The 12,500-nt window shown below is 40.3% G+C and overlaps 2 protein-coding genes across 3 annotated transcripts in view; one reads left to right on the forward strand and one right to left on the reverse strand.

The window, feature by feature from the left end:
* LOC138972869 (uncharacterized) overlaps positions 1–12,500 on the forward strand; it is a 301,337-nt gene that overhangs the window by 151,163 nt on the left and 137,674 nt on the right. The gene's annotated exons all lie outside the window — the stretch shown is intronic.
* LOC138972857 (uncharacterized) lies at positions 29–5,572 on the reverse strand. 2 transcript variants are annotated; one of them, XR_011457784.1, is made up of 5 exons: positions 5,379–5,570; positions 4,974–5,070; positions 3,740–3,914; positions 2,748–2,857; positions 29–868 (listed from the first exon to the last, which is right to left on the reverse strand). XR_011457784.1 is itself a non-coding variant. In XM_070345532.1 (4 exons), exons 2-4 carry the CDS (start codon positions 5,058–5,060, stop codon positions 813–815), a joined length of 318 nt encoding a protein of 105 aa, XP_070201633.1. In that variant the 5' UTR covers positions 5,061–5,070; positions 5,379–5,572; the 3' UTR covers positions 29–812. The 2 variants fall into 2 exon arrangements, 1 of the variants encoding a protein (XP_070201633.1); XM_070345532.1 differs by lacking the exon at positions 2,748–2,857 and having other exon boundaries at positions 5,379–5,572.

Raw genomic sequence — 12,500 nt, forward strand, 5'->3', positions numbered from 1 at the left:
CCCCACCCCCCCCCCCCCCCCCCCCCCCCCCCCCAGTTTGATTTGGGTAGCCCCAACCAATCCTTTTTTTTCCTTCGACCCAAACACTTGACTGACTATTAGGGTTTAACGTCCTCTTGGACCAACTGGTCTATATTGGGACAGGTATTGGTAATACGCTGAAGATATGGTGTGATACTTTTGATTCGAACAAGCCCGCTGTGGCTGTCTTTTTCGACACACCAGCATTGGGTTTGTCTCGTCAAAGTATCGAAATACGATCATGATAATCAGAGACGAGAGATGATGCATGGTGTCTTCGTGTTTTCCAAGCCCTGAGACTTTCGCTGTGAACGTGGGATCTTTTTCGTGCGCATGTGTGCACACGGGGGTGTTCGGACACTGAAGAGAGTCTGCACAAAGTTTACTCCGAGAAATAAATCTCTCGCCGAACGTGGGGATCGAACCAAACCAAACACTTTTAACCCCCCCCCCCCCCCCTTATAGAGGATGAGTGAGTGGCCAGCAGCAAATAAAGATGTACATTCCAACAGATCACTGAAAGTGACGCAAGGCTGCCTAAATGGCAGGTAAAAATAGTTATACACGTTAAACATACACTCAAGCAAAATGTGTGAGTGTACGTGGGAGTTTCAGCCCATGAATGTAAAAGAAAAAGATCGGATCTTTTGTAAGGACGGGTCCTGAGGCAAATCCACACAGCCCAAATATTTGACAGTTCAGTGTCTTTGAAAAAGTTATGGTTGAAGAACAAGATTTTCAGTGAAGAGTGGAGAGTCCCATGTGACTGCCTGGCTGGTGATGATGGTTGTTTAGTGGCCGCTTGGTACCGAGGTATGAGCAGACAAGAAGACCCTCTGCCTGCAAACTACAAATACAAATTACAACACAGCAGTACCCATGTCAGAAATCCATGTGCACACCTACTAATGCATAATGAAGAATAGCATGTACTAAAGTAATTTGCGAAAGCAAGTACAGCTGTACAGGCTGATGAAGCAAAGTAGCACTAGCAGTTACTTCAAGAAAGTCACTGTCCTGCAAGATATGTCAAAAGCCGGTATATACCACAAAAAAAATTATGTTCAGTGTCAGTATGAGTGACCATCAGATATGTATTTATACACAAGTGACAAGAGCATACAATTTTACAAATGATCAATAAATGGAGGTCAGCTGGGTTCTTACCTGGCTTTATTTTTTACGCAGGTTCACTTGATAATAGACATATGCTTGTTTGGAATCAGTAGCGAAATAAGAAACAGGCCGCAGCCAGTATGAAACGTTTAAAGCGCGCCCCAGTTGGGTGCTTCATTTTTTGTGTGTCAATTTTACAGACGACAGAAATGTCTGAATGTGCAGCATCTATTTGGTTTAACCAAATTTAACTCAATAAAGTACCACTGAAAAAGTTGCTTTTGCATTTGACAGACTATTAGGGTTTAACGTCCTCTTAGACCAACTGGTCTATATTGGGACAGGTGTTGAAAATATGGTGTGATACTTTGATTCGAACAAGCCCGCTGTGGCTGTCTTCTTCGACACACCAGCATTGGGTTTGTCCTGTCAAAGTATTGAAATACGATCATGATAATCAGAGATGAAAGATCATGCAAGCGTGTCTTCGTGTTTTCCAAGCCCTGAGACTTTTGCTGTGAACTTGGGATCTTTTTCGGGGGTGTTCGGACACCAAAGAGAGTCTGCACAAAGTTGAATCCGAGAAATAAATCTCTTACCGAACGTGGGGATCGAACCCACGCTGATAGCGACCAACTGGCTACAAAGCCAGCACGCTACCAACTTAGCTACGTCCCCGCCAATTGCATTTGACCAGATACTTGTAGTTGCAAACCGGGTTATCCACCATATTTTGAACTCCCACCAGGCGACCGGGCAGTAGATTTGGCCATCTCTAAGCAGTGAAATCATGTTAATAATTTAAAGCCTTCTACAGGGTCAATTTGTTTAGATGCTTGGCCATTTGGATGCCAAACACCATGTGACACAAGATCAATGCAATGAGCATTTCTTCTACTTGAGAGCTACACAGACAATTAGTAGAGATACTCCTCCAGTGTTGGTGGATTCAGTCCAAAGAACTGTGATGTCTCACTGCCATGTAGGCAAGTATGACAGTTGGACAACAAAACTCCAACCAGGTAGAGTTTCCCTACAGGGGACAAGAACAGCTTCAAATTTTTTTTGAAATCCAAAAATGCCCACAGCCTAACAATTTTTGAAAATTCCCATTCAACAGAGTTTCTCACCCTGCTCATTTCTGTGTTGAAGGCCTGTTGCTCTTCTGTGATCTGTCCACGGTACGGCCTCATCAAGTTAGGGGTGAAGGGGTAGGCTCGGTCCCCATACAGGTACATTTCATCTCCTGCTGGAGTGACCATGTGCTGCTGCATGTGTTCAAGAATGCCACTACCATTCAGCAAAGCTGCGTCATGTCGTCGACCAACCAAGGGCCCAAAAACATTTGCCACAAGGCCATTTGGTGTCACGACACACTGAAACTTTAGAGAGTGCACCCTCTTATGGCCATTGTACACTTCTTGTTGCAAATGGCCTGGGCGACACATTGATCGTATTGTGCCGTCAACCATCCCCCAACAAAACTCCAGAGGAGCCCCCTTGGCATGTATAGCTGCACAGTACCGTTCCAGTTCGGGCACTGTCAGCCATGGCTGATTGAGGTTTGTTAGTTTGTCAGAAAACTGATCATAGATGAAGTCGATGCCTACCTTGAACAGCACACACAACTCCGGCTTGGGACGATGAAACATCTGCGAAAGGTCAGCAAACCGGCATGGGTAAGCCAACCTCCGCAGACAGATGCAGAGCACCTCCAATCCTGAAAAAAATCATAAATTCAAATGAGCCTGGTGAGTGTGTATGCGAATGTGTGTGGAGAGGCATATTCTCATACAGTCTTCAAGTTCAAAATAATAACACTGCAAAAGTTTTCTCACGCGCCTTAAAATATCCAGCCCGACATGCTTATCATCAGTTTGATTTTCTATTTATCAGGTTTGACACAGTTACTGGCTATACTGCACACACAAATTCAAAAACAGTTACCCGACAAGAACAAAATAAAAATCTTTTTTTTTTGAAGGGGGGGGGGGGGGGGGGGGGGACACCACGAAGACAAAATCAATAAAAACAATTATCATAAAAAAAAGTTAAAACAAATAAGTCCTTTGCACATCAAAAGTAACTTCCCTTGAACTTGGATTCACGTAACAATGGCGGCCACTTCGTCAACTTGTAAAAAAAATATTCATTTATTTTTTTAAACTAATATGAATAAATTATCAGTATCAACGCATCTTTATTTATCCTGTTACCATATTTCAAAAATAATTTCACTCAACTCCACAGACTAAGTAAGTGGCACAACCAATTCACTATTATTTCTCTATTGTCTAAATAGAGTACTGTGTCGACCAAAGGGGCTAAAGTTAGTCAGGTACATTTTGTGATTCAAGTTCAAAATACATGGTTCAAATTTTAGATTTTAAGCAATCCCAAAATAAATTATGCCCCAACTCAACGCTCCGCTTTAATCTTTTACGAAACCTGAAATAGTAAAAACAACTCACTGAATATTCACAGTAAATGCAAACTTCATGACTTTGCGAATCAAATCATGGAGGAGGATCATTAAACTATCATTCTGACTGAAATACAACTCAACTTCACAGCAACCAGGGTAAAAAAAATAAATCCTCACCACTGGCCTTGGTTCCTTGATTGTTCATTCCATTAGGCGCCTGCATAGTCCTCTGCATTCCCAGAAGGGCGCACAGTCTCCGAATCTCTTCCGCGCTGAAGCGAAATAAGTCCTCACATTCGATGGCTGTGAAGTGATCGAGGGCGAACTGACCCTCATAGGCCCTTCTTTCTGGCTGTTGAAATGTAGATTAAACTTAGTGAAATCATGGATCACTTGTACACTTTATTCAATTAATTAGCCTGAAAATTCTGCTGAAGCTACTCAAATCAATACTGGGTAACAGAGGGAAAGTTAAACTCCAACATTTTAACTCGCCAGCTGGGCGAGTAACTTCAAGAAAGTCACTAACCTGGCAGAAATTTCGCCGCCCCGATACATACCAGTTACCACAATTGATCTGCAGTAGCGTTAAAACCCTTTTGGTTGCATTTGACCAGAATTTTAATTGGCCAGCCAGGTGAGTTGCGAGCCTGTTGTTACTAGCCAAGCGGATTGTTCACTCGCCCCTGCATAACAAATGACCCTTACAGGTTGAACTTGAAGCATGTTGGATAAATAGTTTCAACTGTGCATCTCAAAAAGCACCAGTTGACAGTATTCTGATATAAATACTGTGTATGTTTTAGAACACAGAAGTTCCTTGTACTGAAGTAATTTGATCCTAGAAATAATAAAACTAGAACCAAGGTGCCTTGTGCTTTAAAAGTCTGATAGAACCAGTAAGTGTAACATCCTTCTTGAAAGTACATGTATTGCTATCAAATTAAAATGACACAAGAACACAAACTGACAGTGACACAGACTCTGTGACAGAGAGTGGACTTAATAATAATATTCATGCTTTGATGAAACTAAAACTCTTGACTGCAGATTTGGTCATCAGTTTCCTTTTGATTCTTGAACAGTAAATAGTTAAAACTCTATGTTTATAAACCATTAAATGTAAGTAACAAAGTCACACGGAAACCAAATCTAGGTGTAAGTGTTAGATCTACCCAATATCACTATCAGTATCACTGTTGATTCAGACAAGATCACTATCATGACTATGAAATCTAACCCAAAAAACAGTTAATTTTTTACATGAACAACATTTAAAACCTAACCATAACCAATCCAAAGTAACCTCACCGGCCATAACCAAAATATACGCCTGTTCCTGACAATTATATTTCAGCGGAACCTTTAATGCCTTTAGAAGCTAGACCTAAGCTTTGACTTGTTTGCTAACCTGATCAAGCAGTGCGAAGACAACAAAATCATCTTCTGCGTCATCCTCGTCCCACGCCGCAAGCTCAAGTTGGTCCCTGGCATCCATGAAGATCGATCTTAAAACAAAACATAAACAGCGAGAGGATTGGAACATTTGCAACTTTTCACTGCATAACTCATCTTCCAGACAGTAAGCGAAATCGAAATCGAAAAGGGTGAATCGAAAAACTGAACACAAATCAAAAGCGGCCATTTTTTGTGTTTGAAATGTGAAAAAGCTTGCTCTGTTCAACGCTTAAATTACAGCATCAAACCAGGATTATATCACACATTAAACTGACATTTGTACCATTAAGTGGTTTAGGAACATACTAGTTATAAATAATCGTGTAAAAAAACAAGCGTTCGCTCAGTTTTTACATACCTTTTGGGGCTCGTTATTTTCGTCGATTCAACCACAGCTCGTTAGCGGATCGAAGGAAGCATCCGTAAACTTTGACCCCTAACCTTTGAACTGCGCACACATCGCTGACGTCAACACATAAAAAAGTACCGATAACCACTAGCACTACCACTGGCACTGTACACTTAATCAGTCTATTATCCCAGCGAAGCTGGAGGTATCCCGTGAACGCTATACTGTAATCGATTTGAGAAATGTGCATACCGAATAATACATGATAAAGAAGGATTCTTTGTGCCCGAAAATGGGCCACAGTTGGAGATGGAAGTTCACCAAAAATTGGGACCATACTAACAAAAATACGGTGGGTAAAATTGGCGCCCCCATTTTTTGAGCAAACGCCACCCAAGGCCGCTTTGGACGGGTAGAAATTCCGTAGTTTCCAAGTCTATGGATAAAGCTCGCGTAAGAAGAATACGTCACGGTCGAAAGTCTTTGACGTCAATTAATGCATCATGACGTCATGCCTCCCTGTAGTCTTTCTCTCTCGCGCGGTGTGTGTGTGTTTGTGTTCATTTTGTGCACATGTGTTAGTGTTACTGTTTGTGTGTGTGTGTGTGTGTGTGTGTGTGTGTGTGTGTGTGTGTGTGTGTGTGTGTGTGTGTGTGTGTGTGTGTGTGTGTGTGTGTGTGTGTGTGTGTGTGTGTGTGTGTGTGTGTGTGTGTATGTTGGTGGCCAAACTCGCTTCAAAGAATTTTAAAATAAAGATGAACAATGCTCGAAACCAAAAACAACAAGAAGAGCAAACGCTCGATCGAGTCACTTTCGCAGTTCTGAATATTATATGAGGCATCAGATGGACAGGAAGAAATTGCTATTCACAACACAATGCATACCTGAAGAATGAGATTGCATGGATCGAGCAACAAAATATTTACCTTGGCATTAAAAATACTCTCATTAATCTCACATAAACAAACCCCATCAATAACTTAATTCACATAAACTAGCATCATTAATTTTTTTTCGAAGCAATCATATTAACAGTAGACACACTAACATTTGTTACTCTTAGAGCTGTGTCACTTTTATAGTTTACGAGAAAAGCCCAACGTTAAGTTGTGTGTTGACGAACAGGAAAGGCTAGTTATCTCCCCTGTGTTTCCGATAACGTTTGTAAAAAGCTACAGATGTAAATAATTTGATGTAAAGAATAATCCTATAAAGTTTGAATCAAATCCGATGAATAGTTTCAGAGATATAATATTTCAATTGTTTTCCTTCAAGACATACCTGTGACCTTGAAAAAGGTCAAAGGTCACCAAAGCAGACGTCAAAGTGTAGAGGTCACTGGGAGTCACGTTCACATAAAATTTGAGCCCGGTCACTTTTATAGTTTCCGAGAAAAGCCCAACGTTAAGTTGTGTGTTGCCGAACAGAAAAGGCTAGTTATCTCCCTTGTTTTTCTGATAACGTTCGTAAAAGGCTACAGATGTAAATACTTTGATGTAAAGAATAATCCTACAAAGTTTCAATCACATCCGATGAACTTTGTCAAAGATATAAAATGTCTAATTTTTCCTTTGACGCTGAACTGTGACCTTGAAAAAGGTCAAAGGTCAACGAAACCATCGTTAAAGTGTAGAGGTCATTGGAGGTCACGACTAAACAAAATATGAGCCCGATCGCTTTGATAGTTTCCGAGAAAAGTCCAACGTTAAGGTGGTGTCTACGGACGGCCGGCCGGACGGCCGGACGGCCGGCCGGACAGACTAACACTGACCGATTACATAGAGTCACTTTTTCTCAAGTGACTCAAAAAACATGCCAGTAATTAAATCCAGGCTACATGGGGAGGAAAATGACCCTGGCAATTTCAACCTCTGCTTGTGCCTTTGTGCAGCAGGATTGGATATGGATCTTCAAAAGCCTTATAGTCCAGGCATATTAGAGAACAACGTTGAAGTGACAATGACTAGGTTTAAAATGTCCCTTATCAGAAAGTTCAACCTCAGTCCTTTGATGTTTATTAAACACATTTTCATATAAAGTTGGCGCTTCATACGGAAAAATGGCTTTGAAATTGACCCAAATCCTTCTTTGGGCTCTGTAAATGTCGTTTGGGGGTATGGTTGTAAAATGGTATCTACTGGTCACCCCAATGTATAAACTGAAAACTCTTTCTGCACCAGAACACGCAGAAAGGATTGTATCTGCCTGATGTCTGATGCTTTTCAAAATCCCCAACCACTAACACCTTCAAAACGGACTTTAACTGACACTGTTGTTTTTCCCTATATAATCCTTACTATTTTTCCGAGACGTCGTCGTGTTGTGTATTTAGCTTGCCACAACCTCATACATGGTCCTAAAAGTTAAAGTTGAAGAAAATACTAAAGATAAATGAAAAAGCTGACGCAGTGTCATTCGCACCGTGAATCCCCCCATGGGAACATACTAAAGTCTGGTTCCAAATAGGCTCAATTTCCTTCTATTTCTTTGTATTTCTGCCTCGTAGGGGTAGGGGTGTTCAAACCAAAGGCACCTTTAAACCAAAATTCAAATCACACATCTTACAATACTAAGACACTCAGCAGTAAAAGGGTGTCTGCTGGTAAAAAATTCCAAACAATCCTAAAAGTACTTCACTACTAAAAGTGCTTTTAAAAAGAGCCGTTATTTTTCCCTCTATATTCAGTATTGTGTTTTCTGCGAACATGTAGTCTATTTAGATGGTTGTCGTGTGCACTTGAGTTGCTAAAGCGTTTTCAGTTGGGCATATGTCGAAAAGCAAAGAATTAGCCCTTTGAAAACCATCAGAACTGTCACACAAAAATAACATTTACCTATCTCACCAACTGACCAAACATAGGGCTTTTCCTTATGTATTATGTATTGTCGTGTTTTTTGTCGCATACTTGTGAAAACAGCCACCACTGTTGTAAATGATACTTTAAAGAGCATTATTTCATTATTACAGTTGAAGGACAACCTGGACTGCCGTATATTACAGCTGTTTTACAATCAGCCAAAATTTTCTTAACAAACGTATGTTAAGAACAACTCCCACAGTGAAATTGAAGGAAAACAAAGTGAAAATCCGCCTGCCATAGAGGAGCTAAAGAATCAACAATAAACGACTGCATGGATAGCTTGATGCACGAATGCATTGCGGACATGTTTGTCTCCAACCAAGAGAAAGTTCCAAAAAATCCCTTTTGTGCTTCTTATTATACAGTGACGTCAAAGACAGCCTTTTCTGCTGTTCATACATTCAGGGGTTATGGTTACACTAAACGACGTAGTTGTAGCCATACTGCCATCCAGATTTATTTTTTCCTTGCGAGCAGTCACAGGGTGTTTGTGCTGTCTGCCAACCGTTAGATGACCCCGCCCAAGTCTGTTAAGGGACCGTTTGACCGTTATAGAACGCGTCTTTTTGATTTTTTGGCACAGTTGGAAACGGTTGATTTTTATCCCTACCATTGTTTCCAAACATTATATAGGAATGTTTTGTGAACAACGGATAATAGCCGCTACTCGCATGTGTAGCAAAAGTGAGCGTACATACTCACCCTGGTCGTACAGCCGTTGTCCGTTGCCCGTCTTTATCTGTCTGTACTGAACATTACCTTTGGATATTTCTCCAACGCTATGAAGTGAAGAAACACCAAATGTTGCAAAATGTTGTATGACCCCAAGAGCTCAAAAAAGATACTTCAGAACCTTGACCTTACCATAAGGTCAAGGTCACAGGGAGAATTAATGTGGTCTAAAAACTGCAAAATTTCACATTGTGCCAGTTTTCTGGAAAACAAATTAAAAACAGCGGGCTTAGTTTTGTATGGTATACAAGAAAAAGAAAGCCTTATCTTCTGATACCATTTTGGTTGACCTCGCTTCAATGTCAAGGTCAGAGGAGCCCTTCAAAGTTGAATTGTAGACATATTTTGATGTGAGCTTGCCCCTTTAACTTTACTATGGACGATATCTCTTACAAACTTAAACACTGAGTGGGGCGTTTGTTAGAATTTCATAGTGAGCCACATCTGGTCACATATCGTTAGGGTCAAGGTCACATTGACCCCTATGAAAAATGTGACCAAGCCGGGTAAAGAAATCCATGTGTCTTGGTAAAAAATCTTAACAAAGCAAAGCCCATGCGACTCTCATGCTTGACCTTTGTCTTAAAGTGACCTTGACCTTCAGGTGACCTTGAAGGTGAAGGTCTAAGAACTGAAGCTGGCAAGGACATTGTACACTATTAGAACTGTTTTACAGATTTTTCCTACCAAATTACACATGACCTTTGGCCAAGGTCAAGATCATCAAAGGTCACACATCACAAGGCTATCAATTCAAGACATAGGAAGCATAAACATACTTATTGGCACTTTCTACAAAGAGACATTGTCACTTTTAGTGATTCAATTGCCCGTTTCAGTCACATTTCATAAGGGGCAAAGTGACCTTGACCTTGATGATATGTGACTAAATGTGGCTCAATATCAGTATATAACATGTGCCCCACACAATTATGAAGTTTGAAAGATTTTTTTCATAGTTCAGGGTCAAGGTCACTTCAAAACATGTATACAATTCAACTTTGAAGGACTCCTGTGACCTTGACATTGAAGCGAGGTCAACCAAAATGGTATCAGAAGATAAGGCTTTCTTTTTCTTGTATACCATACAAAACTAAGCCCGCTGTTTTTAATTTGTTTTCCAGAAAACTGGCACAATGTGAAATTTTGCAGTTTTTAGACCACATTCATTCTCCCTGTGACCTTGACCTTAAGGTAAGGTCAAGGTTCTCAAGTATCTTTTTTGAGCTCTTGGGGTCATACAACATTTTGCAACATTTGGTGTTTCTTCACTTCATAGCGTTGGAGAAATATCCAAAGGTAATGTTCAGTACAGACAGATAAAGACGGGCAACGGACAACGGCTGTACGACCAGGGTGAGTATGTACGCTCACTTTTGCTACACATGCGAGTAGCGGCTATTATCCGTTGTTCACAAAACATTCCTATATAATGTTTGGAAACAATGGTAGGGATAAAAATCAACCGTTTCCAACTGTGCCAAAAAATCAAAAAGACGCGTTCTATAACGGTCAAACGGTCCCTTAACAGACTTGGGCGGGGTCATCTAACGGTTGGCAGACAGCACAAACACCCTGTGACTGCTCGCAAGGAAAAAATAAATCTGGATGGCAGTATGGCTACAACTACGTCGTTTAGTGTAACCATAACCCCTGAATGTATGAACAGCAGAAAAGGCTGTCTTTGACGTCACTGTATAATAAGAAGCACAAAAGGGATTTTTTGGAACTTTCTCTTGGTTGGAGACAAACATGTCCGCAATGCATTCGTGCATCAAGCTATCCATGCAGTCGTTTATTGTTGATTCTTTAGCTCCTCTATGGCAGGCGGATTTTCACTTTGTTTTCCTTCAATTTCACTGTGGGAGTTGTTCTTAACATACGTTTGTTAAGAAAATTTTGGCTGATTGTAAAACAGCTGTAATATACGGCAGTCCAGGTTGTCCTTCAACTGTAAAAATGAAATAATGCTCTTTAAAGTATCATTTACAACAGTGGTGGCTGTTTTCACAAGTATGCTACAAAAAACACGACAATACATAATACATAAGGAAAAGCCCTATGTTTGGTCAGTTGGTGAGATAGGTAAATGTTATTTTTGTGTGACAGTTCTGATGGTTTTCAAAGGGCTAATTCTTTGCTTTTCGACATATGCCCAACTGAAAACGCTTTAGCAACTCAAGTGCACACGACAACCATCTAAATAGACTACATGTTCGCAGAAAACACAATACTGAATATAGAGGGAAAAATAACGGCTCTTTTTAAAAGCACTTTTAGTAGTGAAGTACTTTTAGGATTGTTTGGAATTTTTTACCAGCAGACACCCTTTTACTGCTGAGTGTCTTAGTATTGTAAGATGTGTGATTTGAATTTTGGTTTAAAGGTGCCTTTGGTTTGAACACCCCTACCCCTACGAGGCAGAAATACAAAGAAATAGAAGGAAATTGAGCCTATTTGGAACCAGACTTTAGTATGTTCCCATGGGGGGATTCACGGTGCGAATGACACTGCGTCAGCTTTTTCATTTATCTTTAGTATTTTCTTCAACTTTAACTTTTAGGACCATGTATGAGGTTGTGGCAAGCTAAATACACAACACGACGACGTCTCGGAAAAATAGTAAGGATTATATAGGGAAAAACAACAGTGTCAGTTAAAGTCCGTTTTGAAGGTGTTAGTGGTTGGGGATTTTGAAAAGCATCAGACATCAGGCAGATACAATCCTTTCTGCGTGTTCTGGTGCAGAAAGAGTTTTCAGTTTATACATTGGGGTGACCAGTAGATACCATTTTACAACCATACCCCCAAACGACATTTACAGAGCCCAAAGAAGGATTTGGGTCAATTTCAAAGCCATTTTTCCGTATGAAGCGCCAACTTTATATGAAAATGTGTTTAATAAACATCAAAGGACTGAGGTTGAACTTTCTGATAAGGGACATTTTAAACCTAGTCATTGTCACTTCAACGTTCCCTTCACTAAAGTGGCTAAGATGCCTGGACTATTAGTTCATTTGTTTGTATCATGTATGACGTTATAAGTTAATACTATTAGTCAATTTCAAATGGCAGAGTTATTTTCAGAGCTTTCTAACTTCAAACCCTGTCTTCCCCGTGGAATCTAGTTTGTAATTTAAAGGGTATTTTGATTTTGACTCAGTTTCTTTCTTGCAAGTTCATTCTTTTCTCATTCTAGGTACTAAACCACTACTGACGACTGCCTGCATCAGGGTTATAATTTATGAAGAAGTCAAAATGCACATATATAACAGTTTACAATTTAAAGGCACACTTGCCTTGTCACTATAGTGTGGGTCACTGTCTCAGATATTATATGGCTATGCTTTAACATGGAATCTCTCATCTTGGCCACATACCAAAAAATAAAATATATATTCAGTGACTGCTTGCTGTGGTGAGTTAACTCAAAATGTGGGATGAAATATTTTCACGAACATTCAAGCTGATCTATGTTGGTATGCGTCCAAGTAGAGGGATGATTATTATCCCAAGTAAAAGCCTGACAAGATCTGCG

The sequence above is a fragment of the Littorina saxatilis genome, linkage group LG8 (assembly GCF_037325665.1).
Source record: "Littorina saxatilis isolate snail1 linkage group LG8, US_GU_Lsax_2.0, whole genome shotgun sequence".
NCBI lineage: Eukaryota > Metazoa > Mollusca > Gastropoda > Littorinimorpha > Littorinidae > Littorina > Littorina saxatilis.

Excerpts from the sequence above, each read along its gene's own strand:
- LOC138972857 (XM_070345532.1), bottom strand. The coding sequence starts at position 5,060 with ATGGATGCCAGGGACCAACTTGAGCTTGCGGCGTGGGACGAGGATGAC. Across the intron at positions 3,915-4,973 it reads TCTTCGCACTGCTTGATCAG|CCAGAAAGAAGGGCCTATGA; the intron begins GTTAGCAAACAA and ends ACATTTCAACAG. Across the intron at positions 869-3,739 it reads TCAAGGAACCAAGGCCAGTG|TTTGCAGGCAGAGGGTCTTC; the intron begins GTGAGGATTTAT and ends TTGTATTTGTAG.